General features: G+C 34.0%; 3 protein-coding genes across 3 annotated transcripts; all 3 read right to left on the bottom strand.

The window, feature by feature from the left end:
- Positions 1–401: 401 nt before the first annotated feature.
- On the bottom strand, positions 402–1,758 carry LOC126741053 (uncharacterized). The gene is made up of 4 exons (XM_050447331.1): positions 1,591–1,758; positions 1,205–1,533; positions 892–1,148; positions 402–838 (listed from the first exon to the last, which is right to left on the bottom strand). The coding sequence occupies exons 1-4, from the start codon at positions 1,658–1,660 to the stop codon at positions 430–432; spliced, it is 1,065 nt and encodes a 354-aa protein (XP_050303288.1). The 5' UTR covers positions 1,661–1,758; the 3' UTR covers positions 402–429.
- A 1,153-nt stretch (positions 1,759–2,911) lies between these two features.
- Positions 2,912–10,462, bottom strand: LOC126741050 (peptide transporter family 1-like). The gene is made up of 12 exons (XM_050447327.1): positions 10,331–10,462; positions 10,201–10,279; positions 9,819–10,147; positions 9,399–9,573; positions 9,266–9,348; positions 8,974–9,216; positions 4,475–4,719; positions 4,326–4,419; positions 3,867–4,027; positions 3,624–3,807; positions 3,321–3,566; positions 2,912–3,105 (listed from the first exon to the last, which is right to left on the bottom strand). The coding sequence occupies exons 1-12, from the start codon at positions 10,364–10,366 to the stop codon at positions 2,986–2,988; spliced, it is 1,995 nt and encodes a 664-aa protein (XP_050303284.1). The 5' UTR covers positions 10,367–10,462; the 3' UTR covers positions 2,912–2,985.
- A 4,068-nt stretch (positions 10,463–14,530) lies between these two features.
- On the bottom strand, positions 14,531–15,849 carry LOC126741054 (protein elav-like). The gene is made up of 4 exons (XM_050447332.1): positions 15,744–15,849; positions 15,381–15,688; positions 15,072–15,319; positions 14,531–15,010 (listed from the first exon to the last, which is right to left on the bottom strand). Exons 3-4 carry the CDS (start codon positions 15,272–15,274, stop codon positions 14,608–14,610), a joined length of 606 nt encoding a protein of 201 aa, XP_050303289.1. The 5' UTR covers positions 15,275–15,319; positions 15,381–15,688; positions 15,744–15,849; the 3' UTR covers positions 14,531–14,607.
- Positions 15,850–18,799: the final 2,950 nt, after the last annotated feature.

Raw genomic sequence — 18,799 nt, 5'->3', positions numbered from 1 at the left:
ACATCTACAAAAACTGTCTATTGAAATGTCAATGTCAATTAAAACGGGAAATATCTAAGCAGGTTATTAATGGATGCTTTATAAAACGTTTTTTTCAGTACGCCAATGCTTCTGATGATAGTATGAGAAATATGAATTTATGCCGCATTATATAAAAAAAATAACATGGAAGAAACATGAATCCATGCACTAATTTTTTTCCATACGTCATTGCTGATGATGACATGGGAAAAGAGAAAATATATACTAAGACCATTTCTAAATGTAATTTTCCAGAATGTATTTGTTGTATTTTGGGCATATATAGCTTCACCCATCTGCAATTTAGCATAAGTGAATAATTGAACCACATAATTTTTTTCCTTCATTGCTTTATTATTGCTTCAATATAAATTACAACATAACCAAATAATCATTTTAATCGTTCACTCAATTAATCCAGTTTCCTTGCTTCCATATACTACCCATCCTGGACCATGGAGACAATCTCCAACTTGGAACATTCTGTCCTAAACTTTGGGACCATGGGTCAACAGACCATTTTTGAATTGGCTGAGCGTGTTCGGCCATAATGTTGTGTTGAAGATTAATTTGTTGTTCAACAAGAGCCTGTTTCAGTTGCTGAACGACTTGTTGACGTGCAAGAATGTTAACAACTAATTGCTTCTCTTGTTGTTGAAGTTGAAGCTGAGCTTGATGCAGCTGTTGTAACTGGTTAATGCTGGCTCCTTGCTTTTGAAGAACTACCAACTCAGCAACGATGACTTCTAATTGTTGAGACGTAAATTGCTTTTGTTGCTGGAGTTGCTTGATAATGACTAGTTGATTGACGATTTCCCTGTAATGAAAAATCGTTTAAAAAAACGCAGTTGTAAAATTTGCTAGAATTACATTTCAATTTCCTCAATGTTCGTTTGGTCAATGAGCTGTTCCACTCTGGATCTGAAAACTCCAGAAGGTTGTCTTACGTTGCCAAGAGAGTGTCCTTGATGTTCCATTTCAACTTCAACATTATCAGAAACTAACTGGGCTGCAATGGCTGCTTCAAGAGATTGAGATAATTGAGAGGTTGGAAGGATACTTTCCTTGGCCATTTGTAGCAATTGCAGTTTTTTATTTAATCCATTTATGGCTTTGGCCGCTACAACCTATAAAAACAGATAATATTTAATAACAATTAAATATCCTGGGTACATTTCCTTACTTGCTCCAGTGGCTGGGGTACCCCCAAGACATTCTGCTGAAGCTGTTTCTCAATATCGACAATTGATTCTACCGTTTGGCCTTGCCTGGCTTCAACGGCGTTCTTAAGCACTTCTTGGGCAGCTTGGTGGGCTAAAATGTTGGTTTTCCATTGCTCTCCATTAACCCAGTTTGTTGGTTGGGCTTGCTGCACCTTGTTGACGTTTTCAGCTTCAGCGACTTCGATTTGATGGGCAATTTCGTAGGATGCTTTTTGGGCTGGTGAGAGATTATTCCATTGCAATTGGCTACCTAAGCCAGGAACTATTGGTTGTTGATTGTACCAATTGCCTAGAATTATATATATCGGAAAGTAGATGAAGTGTATTAGCTAAAGAAAGTTCTTACCTGTTGGAGACCAACCCAGTGGAACCGAGCTGGCCCAAGTGAAAAGGGTGAAAAGCATCAAAGTCTTCATATTGAGCAAATGTGTTACAAGAACAGACTAAACTCAACTGGATGACTGCAGATGGTAAAAATTCATTTTTATACTCTTTTTCAAACTGGAAATTTCCTAATGCAGTTACCAGTACGTGTAACGGATATTTTTTATTGCATAAGATAGCATTTGTTGGCATAATGACACTTTATCAATATGAGGCCGTTATCACCTTATTTTGTTAATTATTTTTATTTAATAAAATATTATAATTGTTTTTTCGAAAAAAATAAATAAACAGTGTCAATAGGGAAAATTATATATTCTTACATCTTATAATTAAAAGCCCTTTAGTATCTTACATCTTTAAATGTGTCCTTCTGCATATCTGGTTTGTTAGTAAGCGCATAAAGACCTCAATGCCCAATTGGTAGTACGCGCACCAGATGAAGCTCGATTTTCATGCATCTGTCAAACGATACGAAAACATTCCTATTGGCTAAAATACTAGCGGCTGATTGGTTAATATTTCTTACCTACTTAATTGGTTGTACGCGTCCTGGATCAGACTGGGTTTTCATGCATCCGTCAAATTACACGAAAATGCTCCTCTCCTGTTGGCTGAAATACTAGCATCTGAAGAGCCGACTTATGACGAATGTATAAAAAACCAGCCTTAATCGCTTGTTTCCTAAACCGTTCACAAATTTATGTTTCAATCCTTCAATTGCTAATGCACTAAGAGTCTAAATCATTGTTATTTTAAATTTGACATTGTGCGCATCTTGTTTGTTGGTATGAAAATTCTCAATTAGTCGTACGTCCACCGGATTAAGCTTGATTTTTATGCGTCTGTCAAACAATGCAACCACGTGTTTAGTGGATAAAATAGTAGCGTCTGATTGGTCACCATTTCTTACCAATAAAAAGGGGAATTTTAATCAATAGGAACGATTTATGATAATCGATACGACATAACACCAATTGGTTGAAATTCGTAAGAAAGCGGCCTTCTTATTATTATTATTATATTCAGTGAACTCAAAATGGAATTGTGCACATGCGGTTCCATCTTCCACATTATAGCTCCTGAATATAACCTTTTTGGTCTACATTAAGCCTACTTAGGCTGTATTTTCATGTATCCGTCAAAGGTAAAAGAGAGAAGTCGTTCCTATTATCTCAATCCAATATGATGTCAGTATTTCCACTAATATGAATGATTTAGTATGCTTTCTTAGGCAGCTCTTCTCCCGAATTTCTGGGAAAATTAAAATAAAAAATCTTAAATATTCCTGCATATAGCTAATATAATACTATAAGTTAAAAACAATGGAATTTCAATAAATCTATTGAAATCTTTATTAGTCTGGATTGGATCTTCCGGCGTATTCCTCATTCGTATATTTATATCTCATTGATAAAACCATAAACACCAACATCGTGAACACCATTAGTCCCGCATATAAAAAGAAGTTGTTAGACTATAAAAAATAAGACAATTTAGTAAACATGTACTGAGTAAGCCAATGACAAAATTTAAAGACTATGGTAGACTACTCCAGGTGGAATTCCAAATATCCTAATCTGATTCGTCTATATGTTGGAGGAAATAAGAATTCCCCTGTAAGGCGAGGAGTCAGACGATATTTAATAAAGAGATTATGACCAATGCTGATAAAATGCTTTTCAACTTTACCTGTTTTTCAGAAACTCCAATCAATTCAATAATCACTATGATCAAATTACCAAAAGCGCTGGTAAGGAGAAAACAAGCCGTCACGACTGCTTTCATGGAAGTGGGAGATTCCTCGTAAGCGAACTCCCATCCAGTAACATAGAAGAAAAGTTCCCCTAGCGTTATTACCACGTATTGAGGCAGTAGCCATAAAATGTGTATGGAGTTTGGCGACGATACTACTATTACTTTGACGCTTTGTGGTTCCTGAAAGAAATTTTATGTCTTCAGTAAAAAATTATTTATTAAGATAGTTTTAGTTACTTTTTTTGCAATAACGGTGTAGGTGCCACCTAACTTAAAATTCACAAGTTTTCCATGAAAACCGGATATCACATGGTTGCCGGCATAAGGCATTTTAACGAGGATGCCATCGAACACCTTTATAGTGTTGCCATGCTTAATATGCTTGTAGGTGAGAAAATTTCCATTTCCTGTTATCATAGTCCTACGATTAAAGTTCTCATAGAGAATAGATGGATAAGCTCATAATTGCAAAGGTGGTACCTCACTAAAGGGAATCCTGACGTGCTTTTATCCACGTCATCAATAAAGTGAGAGATTACACCTCTTTTTACGTAAATGCCATATGCTGTTTGTTCCTTCATAGTCAATGAATAAGTCTGTGAGTCGCAACTGTCTGTAGCAGGAGTAAATGTGAAATTTATCTAAAATATTTTATTGTTACAAAAAAATATGTTGGTAGCCATGATGATATGAAAATCAGCTTTTAAATTTTTTATACAGGACCAAGAATATGGAAATACTGGTTATATATGGAAGTTTCAAAAAGCATAGTTATTATTAGTAACCCTTATATAACTATATGCGTCTATTTAATGTCATTTTTTAACGAAAATATGAACCAACAAGTTCAAATCAATGATAACAATTCATATGGCCGCCACATATACTCCCTCTGGTGTCAAGATTTATAAGGTTTCCTTAGGTCTGATTAATACGTACCATAATCCGGCTACCAGTCATATATACATGCTTATTTACATAATAGCCTTCACTTATATTTACTTTTGGCAAGTTACTATGTGTGGACGTAAACCTATAAAAACAATCATTACTAATTTTTTTTTTCTTACATTTTGCTCAAAACTTACTGGTAGCTGCAATCTGTAACGTCATAAATACGCAATTGCGCTTCTCCGGTTCCAGGTGGTACTGGAAAAGTACTTTCCACGATTAAAGCGATGACAGCAGACATAAAAAACGACACCGCTGCCAACATTCCTCCAACAACCATTTTCTTTAGGGGGGTTCTGAGGAAGTTACACTTCTTGAATAGCGGATATATGACGTAATTCAGTAACGGTATCAGAAGACAGGCCAGGACAGGATTTAGTACCTACAACATTTATTTGATAACTCTCATTTATTTATTTATTTTCTCTTCCAACGAGCAATTGTCCATTTTACATAAATATAAAACATTTTACAAGAGAAGAAAAACATAACCTACACTACACATTACAAAAACATTATAACGATACTAAATAAAAACCTTAAAAATAGATAGGATAGAATTTGACTTAAGCATTTTAACATCCCGGTAATAAATTCACAGAACACTGGCTTTTAACAGTTTTAAAAATTTAGGGCTATTAGTAAAACAATCCAACTGATCCGAGTACTAGTTAGCAAGTTTGCCTGGTAACAAAGGAATTATTTCCATAACTGATTTGGTGGAATGGAATATGAGATGAAGGTGTCTGACGGGTCTGCCTATAAGGAGCATGAAGAGCAATTTTACCGAGTATATCTGAGAACAGTAAGATCCAGAATGGAGGATGTCATAGAAGACTGACCGATCAGGATTTTTACGATGGGTTTGGAGAGTATGGATATTAAGTTCAGACTCAAACTCGTGGTAGATAATGAGAAGTGGAACATTCCTTTTTTATTTATTTATTTAATTTATTCTTAGCAATACAGCCCAACAGTATGAACCATTTACAGAGCCAAGGGTTACAATAATGTTTTAACAATTTTTAAGATATAATAAAGACATACATAATTAGAAACTAAAATATTCTCCGCGACATCATAGTATAAACTATATTTTAACAATTTATAGCAACAATCTTAAGCTTCCTATATAAAAATAAGCAACTACAAATTATTAACCCAAAAAAAAATAACCTTATACCTAAATCTCAAATAGAGAAAAAAACATAAGCAATACAAACAGCAAAGTTAATTGGATAATCCCAAAAACGCTCTTACAACTTCAGCACCAGAGCATACAAATAAATCACAAGATTGTGAGACTCTATTAGCGTTATTGCACATTTCATACAGGGGTGAATATAAGAGTATATTCGTTAGTTTTAGTATTCCTAGAATTTAATCGTGGTACACAAAAATTTAATTTATCTAGCAATTCAGAACAGTCAATATCCCTACGCAGCATTCTATGCAACAACACAACAGAATTGAAAGAACTTGTCTATTATCTCAAAGAGACCTCCGTTACTAGAGAAAAAATAAGAAACTCCAAGTCTCAGTCTCAAAACATCTTTTTATATGTCACGAAGGTTACCTGTTTCTCTAATGAAGCATTATCAGACCTTATATAGCTATAGCTAGATGACCTGCTAAGTACTCTGTACTGTACTCAGACTGAGACTTGGAGTTTTTGATTTTTTCTCTAACACAACTGAATTCTCCTAAATTCAAGAGATTCCACGGAGAATTGAGTTAAAAGTAAATTATATGAAATACCCTGTGGAGGATAAAAACCATCAACTTGAAAGGATAGATACTTAAGAAACTTTCGTTGAATTTTTTCCATCTAATACTTATGAATTTCATAGTAAGGGCTCCATAGAACAGAAGAGTATTCAAGTTCTTTTGAAGGCAATGTATTTTAAAAATGTGTGCTAAACGTGTTTAATCATCTGAATGTGATTGTTATAATTAGGTAATCAAATATCAAATACATGAACCATCCTCTTGGTGAGAATGAACTAGTGCACATTAAGGAAACTTACTAGAAGTAATATCCTGGAAAATCTGTGGTGCACCTCTTAATGAAACCCAGCATTTGCATAGCCTTTGATACAGTTGTTATGATATGAAGAGACAAATTTAAATGGGAGTCTAAACTTATACCGAGGTCACACCATGTAGCAAGCTGCACCAAGCAGCAAGCCTGTTCAAGCCAAACTAAAGTTTAAGACTCAAAGAAAAACCTTGAAGTCGTCTACAAATTTCACACAGTAGCTATTCATAAAAAAAGTCTATAATATTAATATATATAATATAATATATTATAATATCATTGATGAAATGGTAAAAACTAATGGCCTCAAGTAGGATCCTTGGGGAACACCAGATAGACCCCGTACTTAATTTCAAATTACACACTTTAACAATCTGTCTTCAAAATGAGTGTATTCAGCTCAGAATAAATTTCAGAGGTTCTTATAATAAACTAAAAACACTCAAATTATTTGTAACTTATTCACAGATACTGAATCGTTACAGTTAGGTAGCGCATTACTATAGAGAACAGATTGACAATATCAATACCAGAAGAGCATTTAAAGTTTCCCGAAAATATCTATTGAGGGACTGCACTAATGCCTTTTACATTGTTTAGAAATTTTCAAAAATTTCGCTAAAACATTCCTTAGAGATTGCTCTGTAAGAAACACATATCCATTCAAGCAATGTTTTTTTTTAAATTTTACATCTTGACCGTAATACCGAAAAAGCAATCAGCTTCTAATTGTGAGTTCAACAATTTCTTATGTGCCCTTTTCTTTGCAACTATTAACTGTTTTAACTCTGATGAAAATCAATGTGCAAGTTTTTTAGCGGAATATTTCTTTAAAAGAACACAGCAGTCAATACCTAAATATAAAATTTCATTGAACACATTTAACAGATCGTTCACAGTCAAACTGCGATAGGAAATCCAAAATGGCCTCCTAGTGGCCAAATGAAAGTCTCTATAGAAACCACAGTCCGCCAATTCACTTGAATTTCCGATACTGGAGGATGATGATCGAGAACTAATTGAAAATCTGTCATGGAAATAGTTACATCTGAAGAAGGTGCCAATTAAGTCCAGAATTGAGCCAGTATTATTTATATTATAAAGCCTTGTATTAATATTATAAAGCCCTATTATTGAGCCAGTATTATTTTATTCATATGGTTTAACTGGAATAAATTATGACATAAATCTGGCCTTTACTCTGTCTGAATAGATTCGACTTCACCAGATGATGCTGAGGGCAAAGTAACAGCAGTTGATCAGAGCTCCTCGTACAAACAGTAGTGAGGTAGATTAAAATCGCCCATAACCAACAATTGACAATGATGAAGTGCATCAACCATACACAAAAATAGCATGCTTGTTAGAGTGGCTTCTGGGCGTAAAATATGAAGTAGCCACCAATAGCTGATAGCTTTCTCAGCCTACATCAACAAACAGTGCCTCACTTTTTTTACTTGATGACAAAACCCGACTGATTACACTCTTAGGCACTACAATCAGCACTCCCTCGCCACGACAACATTCACTAGTAAAAGCTGGTCTCTCCTTTCTGTATACATTATAATCATATAGTTGGAGTCCATTATCAAAGAACTCACTGGTTAATCAGATTTAACTTACAAATATGTGATATTGAGAGTTATTATTATTCTGATGCAACAAGTTAAGCTTGGTTCGTTAACCCTTCATGTTTTGGTAACCATCAATTTAAACTGAGGAAGCGGCACATTCAGTTTTTTAAAGGTTTTTAAGAAACGATTTTAGGCATCCCTATAAAATACTGAAAAAGTAGACCCTTTTCACCTTTGCTTTCTCTCTCTTTTAAGTTGCCCTTTAAATTATTTAGATCTTTTCTCTATTGAAGTCTAAGATAAGCTTCAATCTAGACCCGTGCAGTCTGGTCCAGATTTCTTTTACTTTTCAGAACCCTAACTACTTCCTCATTGCTACTTAATTCGATTTTAAGGAACCTGTCTCCATTTTTATTTTTCTGACCAACCAAGTTTTTGGCAAGGGTGGTATCATCACATCAACATTTAAGTGTTTTACCTCTTCTTTACTTTTATTGGAGCCAAATTCCAAACGCTTGAAAGAGCAATCCTTACACACATAAACTTTTACACAGCACATTCTTGCACAAATCGCATGGATATCCAAATATATCGTTGGAACTCCAAATTAAAACATATTGCTTAATAAAATTCAAACTCATTCCATGTTTTGCTCAATCACCACGCAAACTTCAATATTAGGCCTAAACGGTCAATAGTATTGCACAATTCACAGTATTGCGCAAAATTATTGACCGTCTAGGGACCGTCATTTGCTGGATGGACCACATTTGCTGCATCTGCCACTCAAGTTCAATCAGTACTTCCACAACATCTCTCATGATCCTCGATATATCTTTAAACATTCCCTCGACATTAATCCTTTCTTCGCGTATTCATATATCCTTCATATATCCTTCTGATTGACAACTGGGAATTCTTATTGTAATGATGGCTTATTGGTTTGATGATGGAATATATAAGACGATATTGAAATGATGCTTAACTATATTAACTGATACAGATGCTAAATGTCAAACCTTGCCTGCATTTGGTCAGGGATGATCGTGTACTGGTCACTAATATCCCCATCCATTCTGGTTGCCAGATAGGTCCAGCCTGAACCTAATTGATCAAACAGGGCGGAAAACAGCGGTAAAGGTATAAATAGCAGCAGGATTCTCATCAGTGATTTAATATCATCTACAATCTGACGTCCGTATTTCGGTTCTGCCCTATCTAACCAATGGTCTACTGGAGGGTCGTGCTTCTTATGGAAGATGGCATACTACAATATTGATATTAGTTCACCAAAAACTTTATGAATGATCGCTTACCGTTATGCATTTAGTGACGTTGACGAGAATGTTTCCCTCTGGCTCGTTTATGCGGTAAAATGGATGGCCCAGGACAAAAATAACTGAAACAGGCGGTACCTTAAAGTTTAATTTTGGAATTTTCTATGATTACCTAGAGAAAGCACTAACAAGCCCAAGGAAGTTCCAAAGGACAGCGGATAACAGCTGGTATTATTGAAACATGTAAGCTCCGTTTTCAAGTAAGGACTTAAGAAGTTTCCACTGAAGCTGCCCACATTGATGAAGAAGTAGAGAATGGAAAAGTAACGCTTGGATTGTTCGTCTTGCTGGAATATATGTGAATAAGTCTAGACTGACCTTCTTTAAGAAACTGGGTGTAAAAATAACTCTAGTGGATGGTCAAATCATCCGTCCTAGTTCTTCATATTTACTGTATACAAGTATCTGCACATCTACCATCATGATTTGACTTTCTACTAAACTTGTTCATACTAGTGATAATATCTTCAAGTAGTGGTGATAGCTTTAAGTAGTATATACTGGACAAATATAAAAATTTTAGAAGAAATACCTGTGGTAGAATAAACTGATCGCCTCCAAAAGCAGACTGACACGGTTTGACTCCTCCAGTACCAAAAGCGATAATAACAAAAGCGAAAATGGTTAAAGGACGTTTTGGTAACTTTAATGGATCGATCGATGCTAATCCTATTAAAAGAATTCCTCCGGTATAAAAGACCATGATCCAGAAAATGGTTTTAAACTTCCCCAACCAGCTGTCGGATATCAGGCCACCCACCAAAGGGAAAAAATAGGCGCAGACAACCGCGCAATGGTAAATCGATTTTGCTATCGGTTCTTGGTATCCTAAGATGTTGGTAAAGTACAAAGCCATAACTCCTAAAAAATTATTAGAAAATATTGGTTATATGTTTGAGATTAGCTGGACTTACCCCTAATGCTGTAAAACGCAAATCTTTCTAAGAATGTATGGGCAAATATAAAGAACACTCCCTTTGGAAAAGGGATTTTCTAAAAGAAAATGGTGTTTTTACAAGGTCTTTTATCGAAACGTTTAATTACCTCAGGACTTATTTCATTTTCATTGGGAGGGTTCATTTTCTGTTCACTTTGTAATAAAGATCAGACTGTATGGAGAAAAAAATGGTTTTCCATGCTATCCAGCTTATGTAAATATTAGACCTTCTTGTCAACCCTACATTAAATTTGATTTATAAGTACGTTCCAAACTAAAATCCTAAAATAGTGCTCACTTTTTGAAATGATTTTCTACTAGACTTATGTGCGTGAATATTGAACGAAAGAAAGAAGGAAAATACAAATTTATTTAAATTCCACACAGAAGAACCAATACATATTTCTAAACTATAACTTTTTTCAAAAACATATTACCGAAAAGAAATAATCAGAATCTTTCTGATTCCGAAATATGGTGGTATCATGAGCACACTTAACCACTTTGCCTTGCATTCTCAATAAGCCTAAGTCATTTACATACAGCAAAAACAATAGTGGTCTTAACACGGAACCTTCAGGTATTGTGAGGTCTAAGAGGACCTCTAGATCTAAGGGGTCTAGAATCGGATTAACACTCAGATACTGTAACTCTGAGTACGGTTTGATAAATAAGATTATAGCTATTGCAATACCACACCCCTCAAACCATATTTATTGAGCCTAGACAACAATATTCAATTATCTACACAATCAAATGTGTTGGATAGGTCACAAAACGCTGTCGGCGCAAACAGCATCATGAGTCCCTTTACCAGTTTGAAATCCAAATTTATTTGCAGATAAAGTGCCACTGTATTATAAAAAATGACAAAATTCTGCTTTTTGTAAATTTTTTAACTATCTTGAAAAGGATAGATAGAATAAAAATTGGACAGAAATTACAAGGCTCATTCAAATCATCACCCCTATAAAGACGGATTACCACTGCCCTGGAATTGTTTATAGTAGAAACTAAGGTATTCAATGATGTATCAGGCAAACTGAACATAATCCATCAGATCTAGATGATTTATGGTTTTTTAAGTTTTTAATTGCAACTTCGGTAAAATCAACAGAATATAAGAAAAAAGAATGTTGGACTGATACTTGTTGAATATAATAAATAAATAAATTAATAAATTAATAAATAATAAATTAATAATAATGCAATTAATATTATTACTCACTTCCTTGAGCAAGAAATAAGAAATATTACAATATTAATCGTTTAAAATATTTGGTCTTACCTCTGGTTTTGAATTTTTTTATGAAAACGCCTAAAATCGTTAATATAATTGACCAACACGATCTCTGCCTATGTGGCGACACATTTAAGCGGTCACTATAATATTGTAGCGTTTTTCCCGTTCGTTATAGGTGTAAATTAAGACACTCAAAAATAGTCAACTAATTTATTTACATACTTCACTACGAAAGCACGATCACTCACAAGTATAAGATTTATTTATTTTTACTGAATTTATTTACAACTTAAGCGACTTTTAAATCTTGCGCTAATATTTTGAAATTTACTTTACTAAACTGACAACTGATTCTCAACGACTGATATACTCGGCTGACCATTCCGGAAGAGTCGCTGTCCTTTGAGACGTCGTGCGGCTTGCCACTTGTGTCATTCAGGACTGACGTAGAGGGAGAATCTGCTTATTTCTAGGTATTAACAATACTGAATATCATTAAAATATTTAGCCTTTAATTGTCTTTCTGTTGTATAGGCTAAGGTATTTCTCATGATAAAAAATACTTTATTTATTAGTAGTATATACTTTTTTTATGGCTTTTTATTACTGAGCCATTTCAACTGGATTACAATTAACCAAGGCTATAGCAGAAGAGAAATTGGCAGGTTACGTCAGTGAAAGTAATATTAAAGTCATCAGCCAGTATAACTTTCGAGTGTAGAAAAAATTGAGATAATAGAGAGTCAAGTTTGTCCAGGAATATGCCAATGTCTCCAGTGGATGGCCTATAAACACAAATAACATATAAATTAAAACAAAACAAATGGAGAATTCAAAAACTTTCATTATTTTTTTTTGCTGATGCTGATTTCATCAGCAAAAAATTATAACTTCACAATTTTACAAGAAAAAAGTTTCAAGGGTCTGTTTAATTAAACTAGCAGATATTAAAAAAAAACATTCATTAGGCTTTTGCCAGTACTTAGTTACAATACCGGGAAAATCACATGAATCAAGTAATAGGTGAAGCTCATCTATCTTATTTCTAAGGGATTGTATATTTAAAATAAAACTGCTGAAACTTTTTGAATGATTATTTTAAATGTTATAAATAAAATCCGAGCTTAAAAAAGAGCTTTAGCTTCTGTGGATTTTTTTATAAAAAAGAATCCGCATTACAGTCAGTATTATCCATAAGTTTAGTCCGATTACTTTGTTGTATCTTAGCTGAATTACTTGATGAAATATAATTTTTAAAATTTGGCGTACGACAATGATGCCAAATCTTATTCAAAGTTACTTGCCTGATTAGATTCTAAAATCCTAGAGAGCCCTATTACTATTATAAATACCGTTATGGTTTAAATACATATAAGGGTTTGTCATCACAAGAGTATTAGTAATCTTATTTATAACATTCTTTAAAACATCAAATAAGGAGCAAATGCCATTTAGTACTAACATTAAGATATCTTTTTTTGTAAGTTCTTTAACTAAAGAGGGTGCTGTTTTTAGCAATTCACTGCTTGTACTGCCTAGCTTCAGCAACCAGTACTTTGTAATCAATTTCAAACGCATTTATTTTAGGAAAACTATGCTACAATTTCCACCCAGAAAGAGACTGTTTGGCCCATCATCATGTGTATGTGGCTTACATGGTCTATACGGAAACTGAAGAATTGCTGTCAACAAATTTAGATAAGATATGCTGTTTCTTCAATGCACAAATATCGGAATAGCAAGTATATTTTTCAACTCCAACATCTTAATGGACTTTATCTTCTTTCTGTTTATCTTATTTAAATCATTAACGAATTAATTTCCGTCTTATAGTCTGTAACCTCACTTTCTCATTTTCAAATGTTTTGATTGTGGCAATCAAGTTTTTATTCAAGGTATTTAACTCATTAATTTGTATAATAAAGTTACATTTTTCGTTTTCACACACTTTCAATAGCGGCACTAACTAATTTAGTTTTTAAATCCGTTAATTTAACTTTACGTTCTTCATTAAGTTTGTGTAAATTATCAAGGGATGAAGAAAACTTCTCTTCAAACACCAAACTGTTTCTTCTCATTCTTTCTATGTCTATCCTTTGCTGTTAAGTCAATTAACAAGTCATGATTTATCTGCTCATAATCATTTTCATTGAAATCCATCATTATTGTGGCATTTGTTGCACCAAACAACTTGGATCGAACACAGACATACAAAAAAGGCAGCAATAACTTTAAAACTCTTTTGTTTGGCAACATTTAAAATTGCGAATCATTTTAAGCAACAGGAAAAAATCAATAAAAAATATATTTAAAACAGAAAACTACTAGTGCAGGAACTTCAGCTTGAACTTAGGGCAACACGCGTAAAACAAACACACTCGCACGTCATATGATTGAAATTTAACAATTTCAATTTAAGATCAATGTCGGCAAAATAAGTCTCGTTTAGTTAAAAATGGAACTGAATGATCTAACAAAAAAACATAAAGTTAAATTAAATTCAGAAGAATCTCTGCACACAGAAGGCCAAATGTAACATGATAAGTTAGAAGGTTGACAAATGAAAAAGTACTGGTAATAGGATGAAATCTCTATTGTTATCTTTTTCACTATTGTTTTTACTTAGTTTAATTTTTATTCAATTAATTTTTTAATTATATTTGGAAACGGCCCAAAAAAAAACAAAAAATGGTTGGATCTAAACAGATGCAAAAATACTACTACTAAAAGTTATAACAATGCCAAAACAATTGTTTAAAGAACTAGGGACACTTTTAACTCATGCCCGCATATCAGACGTGCCACAAACTCGACTGACACAAAGTTCTTGAACATATGCATTTTACCATACCCAGCCATTAACTATCCATCAGTCTTATATGGGAAAAGTCGAGTGAAAACATTATGGTTTTAAATAGACTTTATGCATATTTTCTAATTTGTAGTCAAATTTTAACGAAAGACAAGTTTTCTGACTACTTCCTTCAGACAATTTTTTTAAATTCTACAGAAAACAACGTGAAGATTTCCCTTCTTCGGATTCATAGCAACAAAAACTAACATATTTCTCCTAATGCCCCATTTATTTCAAAACTCTTATAACTAAAAATATTATCATTCCAATCCCTTATTTAAATAAACCTAATTTATCAAATTTCCTTGACGCCACATGTTTCCTACTGTAGACCAAGGACCCCAAACTGGCCCAGTTTGTCCTACACGTTGCAACCATGGACCGGCAGACCATCTCTGAATTTGCTGAACCTGTTCAGCTTTAACATTCTGTTGCAAATTCAGCTGTTGTTCAACAAGAGCTTGTTCCAATTGCTGAATCACTTGTTGACGTGCAAGAGTGCTGACAACTATTTGCTTCTCTTGTTGTTGAAGTTGATGCTGCACCTGCTGCAACTGTTGCAACTGAACGACACTGGCACCTTGTTGTTGAAGAATCACTAATTCGGCAAGTATGGTCTGCAGTTGTTGAGAGATGAATTGCTTTTGTTGCAACAGTTGTTTGATGATGATTTGCTGATTGATTATTTCTCTGAAAGTATATATAAATCTGGATTCAAGGCAAAATTATGTGGGCTTGGCTTTTTACTTACATTTTAATTTCCTCAATGTTGGTCTGATCAATAAGCTGTTCCACTCTGGATGCGAGTACTCCAGAGGGTTGTCTCACATTGCCAATAGATTGACCCTTACCAATTGCAACATTGTCAGAAACCAACTGGGCTGCTATGGCCGCCTCAAGAGACTGAGACAGTAGGGTTGTCGGCAGGAATTTTTCTTTGGCCAACTCTAGCATTTGCAGTTCTTTGTTTAATTCGTTAATGGCTTTTGCAGCAACAACCTTTAATACATAAACCAAAATATATATATCACCCAATAATAAAAATCTTAGGTATCCTTACTTGTTCCACTGGCTGAGGTACTCCCAAAACATTCTGCTGTAGTTGCTTCTCAATATCTACGATACCTTCTACTGCTTGTCCTTGTCTGGCTTTAACAGCTTCCTTAAGCACTTGCTGGGCAGCTTGTTGAGCTAAAATATTCACATCATCACTCCACCAGCTTCTGGGACTTTAGAGTAAGTTGGCGTTTTCAATCTCAGCTAGTTTGATTTGTTGGGCAATTTCGTGGGATGCTACTTGGGCAGGTGATGGGTTATTCAATGGCCATTGGTTGCTTAATGGTACACTTGGTATGGCGTGCCAGTTTCCTTGAAACAACAATATAATTGAATAAACTGAAACAGAATTATTATAGTTTCTTACCTGTTGGAGACCAACCCAATGGAACCGAGCTGACCCAAGTGAAAAGGGTGAAAAGCACTAAGGTTTTCATATTGATGATGTTTTACAAGAACAGAACTGAATGACTACTGATGGCAGGTTTTAATTTTTATACTCTTTGAATTTCTGAAAATCTACAGTAATGCATGTTTTTTATTGCATAAGACGTTTTAATTTAACAAAATAATGGCATTTTTATCTGGCTGAGCTGCTTATCACCTGGCGAGATGATTTTTTCTTGTTTGATGAAATTAATTGAGCAGTCATGCAGAAATAAACAAAAATCCGTTTAAAGGTTATTAGCCCTGATAGATTTTAAGACAGTATGGTTTTTTTTTAAATTTATGTTAATAAGCAAATGTAATGTTATTCGGTTAAAAATTAATTTTAGCGATTTAGGCTGGTCATTTTGCCATACAATTTAGACACTAAAATTGTATGGCATCTTGTCTATATATATCTTAGATTACTAACTACTTCTTTATAATTTCCATTTTCCACTCCTTTTTTGCTCATTAGAATAAGTTTTTAATATAGGTATACTGGGAACGGGAAATTAAAAGGAAACACATAATAACTATTTTACTCTTCGAGATAAACAAATGAAATTTGGTAAATTGATGGATTTGTTATAAGAGCATCTTTTGACGTATTTAGTTGTTTTCCGTCACTTCCGATTTAACTGAAAGTGTCACTAACTTTCTTATTTTAAATGAGACGCACTTGGTATATTATTACCTATTTCGATAGAAAATCATATTCTGAGAACAATGATGATCAAACTGCATTTGATACTTTTTGTTTCTTATTCATGAAAAATTTTTTTTTTAAATTTTAGAATAGGGTGCCATGAATGCGTTAAAAGTTTAAAATTTTAATCAAGTAATCACGGAAAAATAGATTTTATTGCATTTAATGAATTAATCTTTTACACGCCTATCTGAAATGTCCAAACCATTAATTTTGGCATTTATTTAATTTTTTTAAATATCAATTAATTGGTAATAACCACTTTTAAAATGCAGATTTTTTTTCCGTAATAATTTTAATTTGGTATGGTTAGTTTTTAAATCGGTTGATAAATAAGCCCCTAAGAAGGAAAAACCAAGTCACATAAATAAACGCATTTAATTAATAAAGGGCTTAGATTACTTGAATAGGAAGAAGGCTGCGTTTTGACGCATTCTTCAATTATTTTTCAATTGTCAAAATTTTCAAAATATTAGTAACCAGGTGTGTAACCTTTAGTGGACCAGAGTTTATGATGCTTAATTTTGATGGGTCTATAAGGAAAGGACTTATTCGCAATACTTGACAAGGTCTTTACAAATCTAGAAAACTCACCATCGATATCATCACAGATAAGACCCCAGTCAGCTGTTTGGCATAGATTCTTGAACTTCAAAAAAAATTTTTTACTAAAAAATACGGCCTAATTTATGAAAATTATTTTTGCTTAAAGTGTCAATAGTAAATCTGGCCAAAACAGTTTCATGGTCAGAAAAACCTAAATTGAGAACAGTACAATCAACGAAGTTCAGAGTAAAAGATGACACGATATAGTCAATGGTGCTGGAAATACTTTTAGTTATTCTGGTTGGTGAATTTACATGCATTAAAAAACCCATTGAATCGAAAATAGACTGAAGAGATTCTTGAGCAACACACACACACTGGAGTAGTCAATATTAAGGTCGCCACACAAAATTAATTTACCTTTTAGAGGCATGGATTCTAGCAAGCTTAGAAGTTTTAGACAGAAAGTCTGTACAATGTACAATCACTGATGTACATTAGTGTCAGGTGTTCTATAAACACAAACAATATAGAGGTCATATAACTTATGGTGAACGATGGAAAATTCAAAAACTTTTTCAGATAATAAGTTAACAAACTTAGCCACTGGTGAAAAATCGGTGATTGTAGACATTATCATAGTACCTCCATGGAATAAATTACTTCTGTTAAATCTTGCTATTGTAGTGTAATTTTTAATAAAGACAGGTTCATCTATGTTTAACTAATGTTCAGTTATAGCAACAATTTCTGGAAAATTAAGCTCTTCCAATAAAAGAAATAGATCATTAGTTTTGTCTCTTAAGGACTGAATATTAAGTAGAAATACACTAAGCTTGCTATTGTCCGATTTATCAGAGGGTGCTTGATCCTCTTTTCGCGTCACTTTATCTAAAAATTTTTATTTCTAGATGGGGAACCGTTAGAAAAATAGTTAGCATGACTTTCCCTAACTTTTTGAAGTCGTAAAAGTCTTTCAGATGAAAAAAAGGATCTAAAAGCAGAGAGGTCTTCTTCAATTTCATCCGAGCCAATACCATAGACGTCGTGAAAGCGGTTATAAAGACGTCGCAGGGAATCTAAGTCAGTAGGTAGTCCCTCAGATGCCAGCATTAATTTGACACTGGTGTTGGTGTGCCCTTCAAAACATTCGAGGGTTGGTCATGGAGGTATGCCAGGTAGAGCCTCAGGGTTTTTAAGATAGATGGGTCTCTCAGTCTAGCCAGCAAGTAACGTCCATTATCAGCATCCGAACTTTGGAACAGCCACACTATACATTTGTAACCCATCATCGTCCTTGGCCTTCTCCATAAACTTGATGGTGACATGCTCCCGTCCTAGTGACTTGCTTGCAGCTATCGCCTCTTTATCGGAGCCAATCGGCCGAATAACCATCGGCGACAATGGACACACTTCAAGACCATCAATTACAGTACCAGCTGGCCAAGTATTTGGCTTTTTCAGCTGGATAAAAAAATTCTCATTTTGAACACCAATTTTAAAAGTGGAGTCTAAATTGTTCTTATTCTTCGGAAAACATCGGATAAAGTTAGCAGTTCTAAGTTTTTCTTTGATGGAGTGAGCAAGTTGATTTACTGTGTAGTGGGATGGAATGTTGGATGCCACTACATAATGTCATTCCTTTCTAGCAATGATTTTATGAGGTGTAGGAGATTTTGATTGTGAAGAAGTAGAAAGCTCCGTGATCTTGTCGGTCTGGGTGGAATTGGACTTTTTTATTA

The sequence above is a fragment of the Anthonomus grandis genome, chromosome 10, assembly GCF_022605725.1.
Source record: "Anthonomus grandis grandis chromosome 10, icAntGran1.3, whole genome shotgun sequence".
Classification (NCBI taxonomy): domain Eukaryota; kingdom Metazoa; phylum Arthropoda; class Insecta; order Coleoptera; family Curculionidae; genus Anthonomus; species Anthonomus grandis.
This window is presented reverse-complemented; position numbering and strand designations above follow the sequence as displayed.